The sequence below is a fragment of the Phoxinus phoxinus genome (genome assembly GCF_949152265.1).
Source record: "Phoxinus phoxinus genome assembly, chromosome: 11".
NCBI classification, from domain to species: Eukaryota; Metazoa; Chordata; class Actinopteri; order Cypriniformes; family Leuciscidae; genus Phoxinus; species Phoxinus phoxinus.
Window position 1 is genome coordinate 32,898,969 of NC_136886.1, and position 16,365 is coordinate 32,915,333.

A 16,365-nucleotide genomic window follows, 5' to 3' on the forward strand; every position below is an offset into this window, starting at 1 on the left:
TGCTCAAGTTTAAATTTATTTAACTTAGTTGCCTAGGTAACATTTATAATTAAGTTTTCATCTAATATTTATAATTTTTTAACATTTATTTCAGGATTATTTCAATTAGCAAAAACGTTTTTAATAATTTTAGTAAATTAATAACCCTGTTCCCAACTCTACTGAAAAGGCAAGATAAACCTCAGAGACTAAAATGAACACTCGCCAAGCGCCAAATGCAAGTAAAAATCGGCGTTGGCGAGTCTATGAAATTTTTATGAACTCTAACAATGCAAAATTGTGAGAACATGGACGTGAATGACGCTCGGGACAGTTAGTGCTGCATTGTCATGAACGTTTCAGCCTTGCTAATTTAAATATTCAAGCTCAAGGAGTTTAATTCATTACTTGCGCGCTGTGTGGGAAGTTTTCCGTGCACAAACATCCGAAGCCGTATCCTAATCATCAAATTCATTCTGACTGGCTGTGATTTTGTGCCTTCATGCAGTGTTTTGCTTTCAGTGAGGAGAGAAGAACTGACACTGGAACCCTGTTGTGTCGTGCCAGGTTAGGAAGATGTACGGGAATATGTGTGTGTCCGTGTGTGTTTCTGACCTTAAACTCCAGTTCCATGGCGGTGACGGTGTCTCCGGGCGACACCTGCGTGAGCTTCTGGATGTGTGTGTACAGGCTCCGCGCCGGGACCTCGGTGTTCCCGCAGGTGGCGGCCTCCAGCAGGGCCTCGTGGATGAAGATATACTGATCTTCTGTCTGCACCATGTAGTTCCTCTGAGCGCGCATGCAGGTCACGTGACCGTAGATATCCACCGACTTCTCGTGCTTCATCCGCTCGAGCATGGCCTCTATTACGATAAAACAGCCCGTCCGACCCACGCCAGCGCTTCCATGGGAAAAAAAACACAAGGGAAATCTCACATTTAGATTGAATTCACAGATGCACGAGCACATTTATAGATATGTGAGTGGAGAGCACAGTCTACCTGCAGTGAACCACCATGGGGCCGGCGTCAGGTGGGTTGCAGGCCTTGACCCTGCGTAGAAAGGCTAAAATTGGTGTAGGATATTCAGGAACGCCGTGATCCGGCCAGGCCATGAACTGGAACTGCCGAACTTCACGTTTCTCACTGGATCCATTCTGTTAGGACAGATTCAAGGAGACATATGATGAAAAAACGTGCTGTTTTTTTTATAAAATCGTATGTTTAGTACGGTATGAGCTCGTTAACTTAAAGGTATAGTTCACTTTGAAATTTAATTTTGGTATGTTTTAGCTTACCTGAAGTGCATCCAAGATGTAGGTGTCTTTGAATTAAAAATGTAAAGATTCCCCATCGTAAGTGCACATTGATGGCCTAAGCTCGCGCGAACTCATCCGGGAGTGTTGAGTTTTCACTTATTCCCAATTTGTAAGCCTTCTATCTTGACACACTACTCGCTTCATCGTTCAGGTCAATCAAAGGCATACGTTGAGCCGTACAGCCAATCACACGTGTTTCTGCTGAGTTTAAAAATGCAACGTCCAATCGAAGGCGGTTAGATTAGTTTCCGGGGAAGAAATCCGGTGTAAACAGATCAGATGGACGTGGTTGTGTAAAAGAGATAAAAACAATATAAATACTGTTCGTTTTATCACACAAACCCCTTGTTTCGTGTGTTAGGCCATCAATGTGCACTTACGATGGGGAATTTTTTTTATTTGGACTTTTCTCTGCATGCTATTAGAGACAGTGCCTATATACCTGCATTATATGACTGACAGACAAGAACGGTTTGACCTAAAAATATCAAAATTGAAACTACTGCGGAGACAAAGACAACAACATCTTGGATGCACTTCAGGTAAGATAAAACATACCAAAATTTTATTTCAAAGTGAACTATTCCTTAAAGTTATGACTGCCTACATTTTCATATATTTAGCATTCATCTGGCCTGTTCTGATGAACTATGCTAGTACATGGAGGTTAGCCAATCAAAACAGGTCTTATAGTTGCAGTTGCAAATCAGTCTGGGGTGCGTTTCCCATACAACTACGTAACTCGCTGCTTCACTACCATAGTACAATGCATCGTTGGAGAAATCAACTAGCTAGTCACGACTGTTTCCCGAAACCATGTGTGGTCGTTCAACCATGTTGGTTTATGACGTCACGCACGTGGTGGAGTAATAACTTCTTTTAATGAAACTGTTTGAGATCGAATTAACAATACATGTTTTGATATAAATTACAGACATGGCATCTGAGGACTATTTCCATAGATATACATAATAAAGGCTAGATGTCTCGTCCGCGCTGCTGGCCAATGGAGGTCGACGTCCGCACCTGGCGGCCATCTTGTCACAGTCAGCTCGCTCATTCGCAACATTATGTTTTAATGGTGCATGTACTTTTTAAATAACCATAACTTGCTAAAATTTCTACCGATTTTCAAACGGGTTGGTTTGTTATAAACGTCAGAGATTATGACACTGCATACTTATGAATAATTATAATATTATATATTTCAACAGGTTCGAGCATCCAGAATTATAGCCACGTTAATAACGTTTGTAAGAAACCAAACCGTTTGTAAATCCGTCAAGATTTCAGCAAGATAAGAGGATTTGTGTTCGTGAAGATCACTCGCCTTACAGAAAGCTTGCCTGTGACAAGATGGCCGCCGGGTGACGACGTTAGAGACTCCGCCGTAAGACATCTAGACTTCATTATGTATATCTATGACTATTTCTCATTTTTATCAGTTATTTGCTTTTTTTCCAGATTCAATCATAGGCTCGTTCTTACGCACTAGAGCACGTTCGTTCGCACATGCGCACTCTTCAAAAAACGACGTTTAAAATCTCTTGACAAACTAAAATACATAAATTACATTTGTATGTATTTTAAATAAAAGATAGATATTGTACTGAATGTCAGCTTGCTTATTTGGCTCAAGATCAGGATTTATTGAGTCCACATGTCATGTAAACTAGAAACTCTTCTTCTAACCACAGGTCGAGAGCTGTCGTTACAAACACACAAGTTGGCGATGCTGTTTGCGAATGTTCGTTAGAACGATGGTTTCGGGAAACACAGACTCGTTGAACTGCTGATAACGGCAGAACTTGGGAACATAGTTGGCTAACAATGCTTTTGGGAAACGCACCTCTGTTTGATAGTAAGGCTCTCAGGGAGGGGGCAAAACTGATTTTTTTCTCCAGGAAACGTTGACTGGTGGACTTATATGGGACAAATTGAACAATTTGCAAAATATTCTCTTCAAAAATGTATTTGGTTAAAATGCTGTGTGGTGTGACTTTCTTCATCATAACCGGTAAAACAGAGAAACCGATTTAAAATGAACAATGCTAAAAAAGTAAATATAATACAGTAATTTTTTATTATATACAGTCTTAAAAGCCAATACAATTTGTCATAAAATCCTTTTCTATTTGGGAAATCTTTTATAAAATGTTGCCAACTAGTACCCAAGCAGACTTGTTACCAAGAGGGAGTTTCATCTCGCACTACTAATTAAATTTGGATGTTTTTGTGGAACTATTTCCAGGTTCATTTATTCAGTTCTGCTGTGTGACGCCTCCACATCACAGAAAGACATTTCTAGAATTAATGAGCAGAAAAGTTTCATTCATTTGTGTGAACGCAGCGTATCTAACTGAGCGTCAAATTTAAATCAACATGAACATCTAAAACTAGTTGTTTTGAGTATGGTTTCCATTGCATTTTTTACAGAGCCTGAATGCAATATCATTTGTCACTTGAAAAAAATAAAAAAGTGGTGAAAAAAAAAAAAAAAAAAGATAATCATCTATAAACACACACAGACCTTATCGAGAGCGTATAATTTAGTATAGTTTTCATTACATTTTTTTTGAGATCCTGAATGCAAAATAATTTGTCACTTGAAAAAAATCGAAAAGTGGTGAAAAAACAAAACAAAAAAAGATAATCATCTATAAACACACACAGACCTAATAGAGAGCGTATAGTTTTCATTACATTTTTTTTTTGAGATCCTGAATGCAATATAATTTGTCACTTGAAAAAAAATGAAAAGTGGTGAAAAAAAGAAAAAGATAATCATCTATAAACACACACAGACCTTATAGAGAGCGAAGGTCCTGACGCTGTAGGTGGCCAGTTCCACTGTATCCAACATGGACACTTGAATCATGCCGTATGTTTCTGTTCCACGGCTCGGCCAGTACTGATCACACTTCACCTGCAATCACAAACACACACAAGCATCACACGAGGACTGGCGCTGTGCTTCTGCTTTAGAGACGCTGAGGAGAATGCAGGACTGGGGGCCTGAGGGTCTCTCTCTGGCACTGATGGGACAGATGGGGAAATCACGCACCACAGAGCGTCCAGGACTGTGCTGAACCTCAGGCTCTGATAACACACACACACGGGTCACACACACACACGCAGCGAGCGCAGAGGGCTGTGTTAGTAATGACCGGTATGGCTGGGGTTGAGATGCATTAGCGTGACCCATCTGGGCTTCGGTAAACACTGCTGTTCTTCTACACAGAGAACAGGTACAATCTGTGCACTACGTTAATAAATACTGCGGACAAACCAAAACCTTACCATTAAACTTTTTGCATTTTTAGAATGAACTAAAAAACTGTCATATTAAATATTTTTCTCTAAAAATGTCATATTTCATTTTCCTCGTTGAGGACGTCCCCGGTGTTCCCTTCTTCAAATCTTAAGACAGTATAGAAGGTAATAAAGACATTTCATATTGTGAAACGAATACAATCCTGTTATGTTTGGGGATGCACATTAAAGTATGTCTGTGATAACACAGCACAGCAGGATGTACAATCACATTCATTTTCTTTGACAAGTCTGTTATTGAAAGCACATAATAACAAGGCTTATTTTTTCCAATTCAATCAGTATATTCTCTTTCTATTTTGGTGTATTCTAGCATGTATACGACTGAAAACAAGTGAGCTATATACAGGTGAAACTGAAAATGTATTTCAGTAATTCAACTTAAAAGGTGAAACTAATATATTATATAGACTCATTACATGCAAAGTGAGATATTTCAAGCCTTTATTGGTTATAATGGACTTTATGCACAGCTGCACTACTTCCTGAACTTTAGCCAGCTCCTTTGTTTCCTGTCTGCCATTATTGGGACACACTGATTAATCCAGGTGTGCCTGACCAACAACAATAATCAGACACACCTGGATTAATCAGTTTGTCCAATAATGGCAGACAGGAAACAAAGGAGCTGCTTTATTAGCATAAAGTCCATTGTGATGATTATGGCTTACAGTTTATGAAAACCCCAAATTCAAAGTTAGAATATTGTGAAAAGGTTTTCATAAACTGTAAGCCATAATCATCAAAAGTATAACAAATAAAGGCTTGAAATATCTCACTTTGCATGTAATGAGTCTATATAATATATTAGTTTCACCTTTTAAGTTAAATTACTGAAATAAATGAACTTTTGCACGATATTCTAATTTTTTGAGTTTCACCTGTAAATATGAAGTATATATATATATACACACTGTATGTCCCTACATTGCATTGAACTTAATACAAATTATATTATATCACAAATTATATATATATAAAAAAGCACGAGGTACATACTTCTATTAGAAAGCCTACACTAGATCATGTATTTTGAGACTGAGCATGTGGAGTAAAACAGAATGACCATCTGGCCACACGGCAGGAGAGGGAACATGTACGCCTCCCTCTCTCACACACACACATCACTTCCTGCTCAATAGACCTGACACTTATGGTCACTTCCTTTTCTACATGATTCTCGGAGAGGCCACATGTTTTGCATGCGTTTCTGAAGTTGTTGAGAAAACACAAATATTTTAGGAATCTGTCAAAAACTTGTTTAAAACTAAAAAGTTTATTGTACCGTAATTTATGGGGCAAATAACAAACTAAACCAACTAAATAGTCTTTATTCACACATATTAACCAAAACATTTCATATTTTGTATGGTGTCCTCTGGCCTTGAGCTTGCATTCTTGCTGCCATTGTTTTTATGTACAGTACTTTCCCGCAGTCTCTGTTGTTATCGACTTCCAAATAGTTTCGTTCCCAAATACTTGTTTTTGATCATTTTTTTGTGCAATCTATCTTTGAATCCACTAAATCCCAAATTTGTTCAAGTCCGGACATTGACTTGGCCAACTGTGACTAAAGAGCTTACACATACTGGTGGATTCACCATTACAGAAACATGATTTTGGTAATCACCAATACTGTTAGTTTAGCGCAGCTGTGGCACAAACCTTACATTGGGTGGTGGTCTAATAAATATGTTAAGCACTGGATATATAGTCGTTATTGTGATTAATAGTCGGTATAATTCCTACATTTTCTCTAGAAAGTTTGCAGGTGAAACTCGAAAAATTTGAATATCGTGCAAAAGTTCATTTATTTCTGTAATTCAACTTAAAAGATTGAACTAATATATTATATAGACTCATTACATGCAAAGTGAGATATTTCAAGCCTTTGTTTGTTATAATTTTGATGATTATCTCTTACAGCTTATGAAAACCTTTTCACAATATTCTAATTTTGAATTTGGGGTTTTCATAAACTGTAAGAGATAATCATCAAAATTATAACAAATAAAGGCTTGAAATATCTCACTTTGCATGTAGTCTATATAATATATTAGTTTCACCTTTTAAGTTGAATTACTGAAATAAATTAACTTTTGCACAATATAAACTTTTTTCGAGTTTCACCTGCATTTAGTTCCATATATAGATTTTTATTTTTTTAGATGGGACAGTGCATATTAATGAACGTACAATCGAAATTGACGTAAATACGCCGGATTTAGCACAATGCTAATTTCCATCCGTAGTCCCAGACATACAAAAAACCCCACAAAAAAACCCCACACAAACATATAAAGCCCAATGAACCAGACAACAGGAGTTCCCGAGTGAAATCTCACCCTGCTCTTCTCCTCCAGTCTGGTCATCATGACGATAGTGTTGGTCCTCTGCTCCCACACCATCCTCCAGAAGTCGCTGAGCGTCTCGGGCAAAGGACCTTGAGTGGCGATGTAGGCGTTCTGCTTGCGGTAGCCGTCGATGTAGTTGCCGTTGATGTAGTCACTTCCCGGTACACCTGCGGTTAACACACATCGAAAGGCTGCTAACTGAGCATTGCACTGTACAAAACATGTCCTTGGTAGGCCAACTTGGAATGTGCACAATGTAATATTTTGAAATATGTAAAAAGTTGAAATATGTTAAACAGCATTGAGGGTACTTTGAAATTTTCCAAAATATTTCATAAACAGTCATGATTTACGACTTGAAGGCCTTTCACAGAATTCAGTAGATGTAGAGTGTGCTGTTCAATTGAACTTTCTCTTCAAGAAAAGTGTGTGTTGTTGGTATTTACCATCAACAGGAGTCAGCACGACCCTGGAGTGATCGTAAGCGATGACGTTTGCATAGCGGTTCTTGGGCTTGTTGACCTCTAGGTTGGAGTTCTCCCAGGTGAACTGCTGGCCAGGGTCGATAGACTGCAGGACAGAAGGACAACACATGAGCAAGGTTAGTTAGAAATCTAGACCATCAGCGTTGAGAGAGTAAATTAAGAAAAAGACCCAATCTTATGCCATTGGTTGAGCCGAACGATGGCATGTTGACTCATGAAAACCTGTTTTATTGTAACAGGATTTTCAATGAGAAAAGTTAAAGGGAATTAGTGTAACAATTTACCAGGGAATTGACTGGGAATACACAAGACAGGTGACTAGATGGAAGAGCTTTAAACATAAGCGGGTTTGGTGTCATCAGCTAAAACAAGGGACGTTGGAGCACGTTTCATTTCATTTTGATGAAAGTTTACAAATGCATAGAATAATGAGCACCAATTAACCATTCATAATAAGACCCGGGTTAAGGCGAGACACTACAGGTGAATAGGGTACAATTTAAAAATAATAGATATCACCATGAAACTTCCTCAGTTGATTACTTACACAAGTTCATAAAAAAAATGTATTACAAGTTTTTGAAATTTGTATGTTTAATTATGCAAATTAGGTATTATCTCATTAAATATGCACAATTTTGCATATATTTTCGGTAGATAGATCTGAACATGATAAAGCCAGGTGCAAAATTATTTTTTTATTTTGTTTACACACAAAATGAAAAAAGATGTTCAGAGGGATTTCAGCATATATGCTTTCATTACCTAGGAAATCAAAATATACTGTCCATAGCCTTAAAAAATCGATTTTAGACATATTGTTTGGATTAAAATGTCCCATAAATCAGGCCAGGAATGATTTATTAACAAATCCCTCTGAACATATCTTCAGAATACTGCTAAGTGTATAACTGGAAAATTTGGTGTATATAGGTGCTACATAGGCTGAGATGTTTATACTGGAGAATGACAAAAAACCCATTTTGAGAAAAAGGCATTTAAAGATTTGTATGTAAAAAATCATACTTTTTTAGTAGAAACAACTATTTATTGACACAATATCTTATCAAATAATTAGCAACAACAATACAAACCACCTAAATCACATCAAAACTTATAAACACAGCATTTATGGCCTTTAACTGAGCAGAAAAACAGTCAAAAACACACATCTAAATGTCAGAGCGCGTCACGTGATGCATCTGAACCAATCACGCAGTCAGAAATTGACATCAGCCAATGAGATTTCGCTTTTAGGGTTAAATGCCCGTTTAACTTTCACGATTGGTTGCTGATTAAAAGGAAATGACCATATTTGGATCCGACAGCATTGTACAGAAGAGAGAGAGCTTTTCAGACGTGTGCGTGATTAAAGGAAGAACACAGAGATCGCGGAGCAGCGCGTTGATTTAGAACGCCAACTTTTGTTGAATTTCGGAGAAATCTACAGACGCAAACAGACAAAGTGTAGTAAAATAAAGACCTAAATGTGTATTTTGGACTTTTTTTCACCACAAGTCTGAAAGAAGACATGTTATTGAAGACAAATAGCCCAAAATCTCAAAATTGACCAGTGAAAAAAACCCCGATGTTTTTGCCTGCCGTGTCTCGCCTTAATTCAGATTTCATGATGACTGTGAAACACCAGAAACTGAATTTCTGTTTTCACCTGCAGTGCAAAATCTAGCAGATATACCGCAACTCTGCAACTCTCCACCTCGACCTGCCCATCGCTTGCAGCCGCAATCGCCTAATCCTGCCCGGCTGTTACCATAGCGATGAGACACGGGTCAGTGGGGTGAGGTCTAGACGTCTGCTCTCTAGTCTCTCTGCATCACATTACTGCAGCTCTGAGATGCTGGATCTATAGCAGAAGATCCTGCACTTCAGTTATTACCAGCAAAACACATCAAGACATCTGTGAAGTATACACTTACGGTCAAAAATTTGGGATTGATACCATTTTAACACTTTATAATGATAATGCATTAACTAATATCGAGCAATACATTTGTTAAAGTATTTAGTTCATTGTTAGTTCACTTTAGCTCAGGTTCATTATGTAATATTAACAGATACAACTTTTGATTTTAATCATGTATTAGTAAATGTAATATTTGTATCACTGTATGTTCATGTTAACTAACATATTTGAGTAATGTTAACAAATGAAAACTTACTGTAAAGTGTTACCAATTTTAAATGGAAAAGAAAATCTATTTAGCTAAATTTTATCAAAAATACAGAAAAAAATTGGAAATGACAGTTTTCTATGCGAGTATTGTAAACTGTAATTTATTCCTGTGATCAAATCTGAATTTTCAGCATAATTTCTTCAGTCTTCAGTGTCACATGATCCTTCAGAAATCATTATAATATGATGATTTGATGCTCAAGAAACATTTATGATTATTTTTATTAATGTCGAAGACAGTTGTGCTGCTGTATATTTTTGGTGGGAAACGAGATACAGGATTCTTTGATGAATTGAAAGTTCAAAAGAACAGCATTTGTTATGTCTTTATAAATGTCTCTGTCCCTTTTGATTAATTTAACGAATTCTTATTGAATAAAGAAAGGTCCAAACTTTTGAACGAGTGTATACATGAGATCAAAATGCTCTTAAGGAAGCTACACACGTCCCATTGGGCATTGACATGCACAGTTCATTTGAAGAGCAATATGGCATTTTTTTTAGATGTATATGAAATGAAGAGGAAACTGAGGCTGATGTTCTGTCTAGTAACAGATGGATTATGAAGAACTGTCATATTGCTGGTGATTATTTGTCAGCTTACCCTGTCTAACAGCACAGTATGTTTAATGCATTCGTTTGTGGCTGTGTGTGTTTGTTGATTTCACACCTTAACATTGTGTGCTAACCTGACATAATACGATTTTCAATGAGCGATTTGCTTGTCCACACTAAAGGCCAAAATTCTGCACAACACAACACAACCACAACTAATCAGAAGAGTGTGTGACGAGCTATGTCTGTGTGTGTGATCTCTCGACATGCTGTACAGCATACACTTATATTTATATCAGAAAACTCAGTCCAACTGTATATCAGGCCTCCTGAGCAAGTCAAAAGCAGGCTCGAGAACAAACTTTTAAACAGAAGTGTATATCAAATAAAATGCATGTCGAACTCGGTGAGGACATTCTCACAGATGACGGCTCGCACCAATCTATCACTTTCTTTTTATTTACCTACAGATATATCACATTCTCTCCATCTTTGTACACAATTCCCTCCCCATAAGCCGATCTTTATCTGGTTATCCTGTTAGCTTCTTTTGTATTGGAGTTTAATGTGAGTCATTTGGCGTTTGATTAGATCAGTGTTGCTCCCTCAGTATTTGATGTCTATATTAAGGTCTTGATTGTTTAAGTACTCAGAAGAGCCGCTCGCCGTATAATAACAACACACACACACACACACACACACACACACACACACACACACACACACACACACACACACACACACACACACACACACACACACACACACACACACACACACACACACACACACACACACACACACACACACACACACACACACACACACACACACACTGCAGGATTAGCTGTCTAATAAAGCAGGTGACTCTCACACTCACTACACTCCTAATAGAGTCGTTTCCCAGCTTTAATTTCAAGCTCTGGCGATCTGGGTACTGCCTTAGATGCTGACGTGACTGTGTGTGTGTGTGTGTGTGTGTGTGTGTGTGTGTGTGAGGGCTGGTGTGTGTATGCACGTGTAAGTTGTAGTCTTCTGTAGATGCATGAGTTTATAGTGCTATTTCAGCACATTTAAGTAATGCAGCAGTTCTTGCTATACATGAGATGTTCATGTTCATAATCTTTCTGAAATTGTAAAGTGAACATGTTTAGCTGGAGTGGTCACAGTGTCAGACAGTCCACAGGTCTAAACCACTCTGGAAGAAAAATCACCAAGATCTGACTCAAACTGAGCAGTTTCAGTCTTATTGGCCGGCTTTACCCAACTACCGAGAGTTAGGGTGCATCAGTCCGCTAAAAAAAGACAAATTTCCTGCATGTTTTTCAGGTTAGTGGCAATTTCTTTAGTGTTTTCTGTACAGACAGTGATGGATCGAAGTGCTCTTTTATTGCGGTAACACTTTAGTTTAGGGTCCAAGATAGTTTATATCTGACTATTAAATAGTTGCTTATTATAAATCTCTTATAATAATCTCTGATATATAAATAATTTTATAAATCTAAAATTATAAATATTATAAATCTAAACTTAACAGCTACCTTACTAACTATTAATAAGCATTAATTAGGAGTTTATTGAGGCTATTAAAGGCACACTATGCAGTTTCCGTTTTTGTCAAACAGCGACCCCTAGAGTCGCTGTGGAGTGCTTGTATTTAATGCGACTCTTCCGACCGCGCTTTCTTCTTTTTCTTCGTCGACTCTGCCATGATTCACGTCTGAAATGCGTGCTAGTGTCTTCCATAGAGGCTGCTTCATATATAGTTGATGTATGTGACATCGTGCCATAAAGCAAGTCGTGATTCTCGTGAGATTTGGGGTGCGCCACCTTTCAAATCTGCATTGCTGGTTTTTCCAGCGGCGTCCCCCTCAGCTTTGCTATCGGGATGATTCGCCCTACAACAAGTTAGTTTACCATCTAAATGACTTCGAAGCTGTTATATTAAGGTATATTATATTAATCTTGCATAGTGTGCCTTTCAAATCATAATAATGTGAGAATTGGACCCTAATTTAAAGTGTGACCATTGCATTAACTATTTTGATGGGTTATTCCAAAAACTTTATACAAAGACACTTATACTTATGAATGGGAAAAAGAGCAACAGGCAATATGGCGGAATAAGTCCCGCCTTCTAAATAAAAGAGCCAATCACCAATTTTACTCTTAAGCTACTCTATAGGTACTCAAGATTAACATGAGATTGACTGTAAAGTATTTTACCCCCCCTTTAATGTGTCCTTGTTGAATAATAGCATTCATTTCTTAAAAAAAAAAAAAAAGATATGATTGGCACAATTAAATCCATGCGTCTGCAGAACTGTTTTTTGAGCGCATACAGGGAGCAATAAACGGCTCTGAGACGAATCTGCTTCTAATGTACAGACATAATAAATCGAGCACAATCATCACGTCCTCACTGTTAGTGGAAACACAGCTGTTAGTGAGAAACTGCATCTAAAACTACTTCACGCTTCTCTTCCGTGTCCCGTCCTGCAACTTAAATCATGCAGATGTAGGTCAGTGTTTTCCAGCTGCACAAGTAATCCATAATGGATGCGTTCTGCTCCTCGCATTGTCCTGATTTATCATAGCAGACCATTTTTATGTAAATTTCTGATGTTTCATCAAGCAATTATCCCTCGGTGGCTTTAACAGAAGGTAGAGAGTGAGGACGATTCTCCTCAAGGTTGCTCACATCTCATCTGACGTGACTTGGGACGAGTTACCTCATATTCCTGAGAGAAGCGTAGGCCGTCGTTGGCTTTCAGCCGCTCGATGTGGTCAGCCAAATCACCGACTGAAACTGAAGGGTGTTCCCGCATTCCTGCAGGGAAAAAGAAAGAAAGGATGAACTCATAGCAGAGATTTCTATTGGCTTGCTTTGTTTAGCTTGGCTGAACTGTGGGGAACAAACACACTTGGGTTCATACAGTTTTTAGGCAGTTGGAAGATGGGCAAACGGGCACACATGGAAACATCCCAAAGCATGAGAGAAATAGAAGGCAAAGGAGAAAGCTTGTAGCACCATGCCATGTGCTAAGGCTAGCGGCAGTGACGTAAGCAGTGAACGGACATGCTCATTGGCTGACACATGAACTACATCCGGGTCAACAGCAAGGTGGCGTAAGCTGTCCTGTACAAACAAAATGGCATGTAAATGACATCCGCATTAAGGACTACAACCTGAGCACACATTAAAAACACTGAGTGTTCTCCCGTGTTTGAGACGGACGGCCCGTTGAGAGGACGTGGGAGACGGGACGCTTTAACTGAGAGCAGCCAGCGGTGGAGGAGGGGGCGTGACTTTGGACTTGATGGACAGGTGGGAGGAGCATTTAAAATGAAGGGAGTGAAAGTTCACACAGGAATGAAAGAGCAAAACTAACTTGAAGGGCTGGTGCAGCTGAAGGCACTGGAACCTGCAGAAAGAAGATGAGGAGGGACTGTGATATATGCCACTGACCGAAGAGAGAGGAAGAGACGTGAGGAAAGGAGACGAGCAGAAGACATGAAATGGCTTCCCCTGCATGTTTAAGTGTATATGTGCAGATTTTGTGTAAATTATATAGGGTGAGGCATTTTGATTGGATTATAAAATGCTGGCTGAGAAAACACTGCTTAATATTATTTTTTTCCCATCCCATGCAATTTGGTTTTCAAACACATTTTTTAAAATAAAATGTAAATCCTACATAATAAGATATTTTTTAAGTAAGTACACTACTAATCAAAAGTTTTGGATAGTTGAGATTTTTTTTAATGGTTTTGTTGCTCACCAAGGCTACATATATGTGACCCTGGATCACAAAACCAGTCACGAGTCGCACGGGTATATTTGTGGCAATAGCCAACAATACATTGTATGGATCAAAATTATAGATTTTTATTTTATGCAAAAAATCATTAGGATATTAAGTAAAGATCATGATCCATGAAGATATTTAGTAAATTTCCTACCGTAAATATATAAAACATTTGTTTTTGTGAGTGAAAGCAGCACAATCGTGAACATAAATGCACAACTTTAAAGGAGATTTTCTCAATGTTTCGGGTTTTTTGTAGCCTCAGTTTCCAGATTTTAGTTGTATCTCGGCCAATATTGTCATATCCAAAAAAACTATACACTATAGCTTATTTATTCAGCTTTCAGATAATGTATACATCTTTCAATTCCAAAAAATGTACCCATGTGACTGGTTTTGTGGTCCAGGGTCACATATTTGATCAAAAATACAGTAAAAACATAACCTAAAATATTATTAGCACCCATTTAAAATAAGTTTTCTATTTGAATATATACAATTTCATTACTCCAGTCTTCAGTGTCGTATGATCCTTCAGAAATCATTTTAATATGCTGGTTTGCTGCTCAAGAAACATTATAAATGTGTTGAAAAAAGTTGTTGCTTCATTTTTCGCCGGTACTTTTTCAGGATTCTTTGATTAATCGAAAGTTCAAAAGAACAACATTTATTTGAAAAATATTTTGTAACATTATAAATGTCTTTACTATCACCTTTGATCAATTTAATGCATTTTTGATGAATTAGAGTATTAATTTCGGTAAAAAAAAAATCTTTCAAACCCTTACTATTTCTTGATTTTTAGTCATCCTATATAGGATTCTCTGGGCTTTAATAGGAGCAGCTGATCCTCTCCGGCCCACAACAACCTTCCAAAGAAAGAATAAAAGCTCTGCAACCTCGCGTCTGACAGGCTCTGACTTCCTTTAGTTCATAATAAAACTTGGTTCAGAAATCAAGGACTGTTTGGATTTCAGCATGTCAACACAACAGAATGTTTAAAAGTTTCCTTGTGTATCCCATTATTCACAGTTACAGCACAGTCTAAGTACGAGCGTGGTTTGCACGTCAAGCATATCTCATCGAACAGTTTGCCTGAAACGTCAAAGATGTAGCTACACTACAAACACTCTTTATCTGTGAGGTAAGCCATTTTTACATTTTCAAAGTGTCCTAAAGCTTTTTGAAACACAAAGGCTGAACTTTCACAAGTAAATAAACAACAACACTAGTAGCCTGACTCCTCATTTGAAGATTCGCAAGCAAGGAAAATCAATGTTTATGGCAGGGAAGCAGACATGAATATTTCTCCAGTTTTGCCATGAGAAAGATTGTGCATCAGTCAAGCGTGCGCTTGCAGCCCAACAATCTGACATAAGAACATGAGTCACTTTGCAACTGAAGCAAAAGCAGATTCTTATTGAAGTCAGCAAAATGTCTGAGCATTCGGAAATTTCCCCTGAGAGAGAGAAAGTGAGAGAGAGAGAGAAAAAAAAAACAGAGACAGAGCAAAATATGGATGGGAGGAAGTGAGAAAGAATCATCCTGCTTAATTTTTCCATCAAGTTCAAAGCTCAGTCTGAACCGAATGAAGGAATATGATCTGATGCCGCTGTGTGTGTGTGTGTGTGTGTGTGTGTGTGTTTGAGATTAGCTGTCAGTGTGTGTGTGTGTGTGTCCTTCACCTGACAGTGTGGTTCTGTGAATAATGTTTTGTCTTCACACCGCAGCTCCAGCTGAACCTCACATCTATAAATCCAGGGAGCAGTTCTGTCTCTCGTTCTGAGGTCTACATCCAAACAACCCCAAACTGATTCGTTTTGAAAAGAAACTTTAGCTCCGTTGCAAAACCAAGTGAGCATTTTAAAGCATAACAAAAGGTGGATAGTATCATGATGCTGCTTTCCAACCTGGCTCTGAGGCAGTACTGCATGCATTCTTAAAGGATTTCACAACAAAATGTCCATGGTAGTACAGTCAGTACTGTACTACCAGTTTTTTATATAAAGTATGAATAAAATAGTTCAATCCCATGAAAATTTTATTTTAAACTATTTTACCCAATTTTTGTCCCAATTTACCCAATTTTTGTGTATTGTATTTCCTAATGCTTGACTATGCTATATTAGCTTAGAATTTGGAAGAAGCTACACTACAATTTTTTAATTTTTTACAAAAAAATACTATAATCTGCAAGCGACCTAACCATATAGGGTATTACAAAACTATTAACTTGCATTATATATAATTTGACAGTAAAATACTGTAAAAAATTATGGGTTTTGCCCATCATTTTTGGTATAATTCATCGTGAAAAACAGTAAAAGGACATTCAAAG

General features: G+C 37.8%; 1 protein-coding gene across 2 annotated transcripts in view; it reads right to left on the bottom strand.

The window, feature by feature from the left end:
* ptprfa (protein tyrosine phosphatase receptor type Fa) overlaps window positions 1–16,365 on the bottom strand; it is a 229,810-nt gene that overhangs the window by 12,103 nt on the left and 201,342 nt on the right. For both annotated transcript variants that reach the window (XM_079628592.1, XM_079628591.1), the window contains exons 21-26: window positions 12,951–13,048; window positions 7,431–7,554; window positions 6,976–7,151; window positions 4,104–4,223; window positions 981–1,135; window positions 595–880 (exon numbers count right to left, since the gene is read on the bottom strand). In XM_079628592.1, coding sequence (XP_079484718.1) covers window positions 595–880; window positions 981–1,135; window positions 4,104–4,223; window positions 6,976–7,151; window positions 7,431–7,554; window positions 12,951–13,048 — 959 coding nt within the window. The remainder of the gene's footprint in view (window positions 1–594; window positions 881–980; window positions 1,136–4,103; window positions 4,224–6,975; window positions 7,152–7,430; window positions 7,555–12,950; window positions 13,049–16,365) is intronic.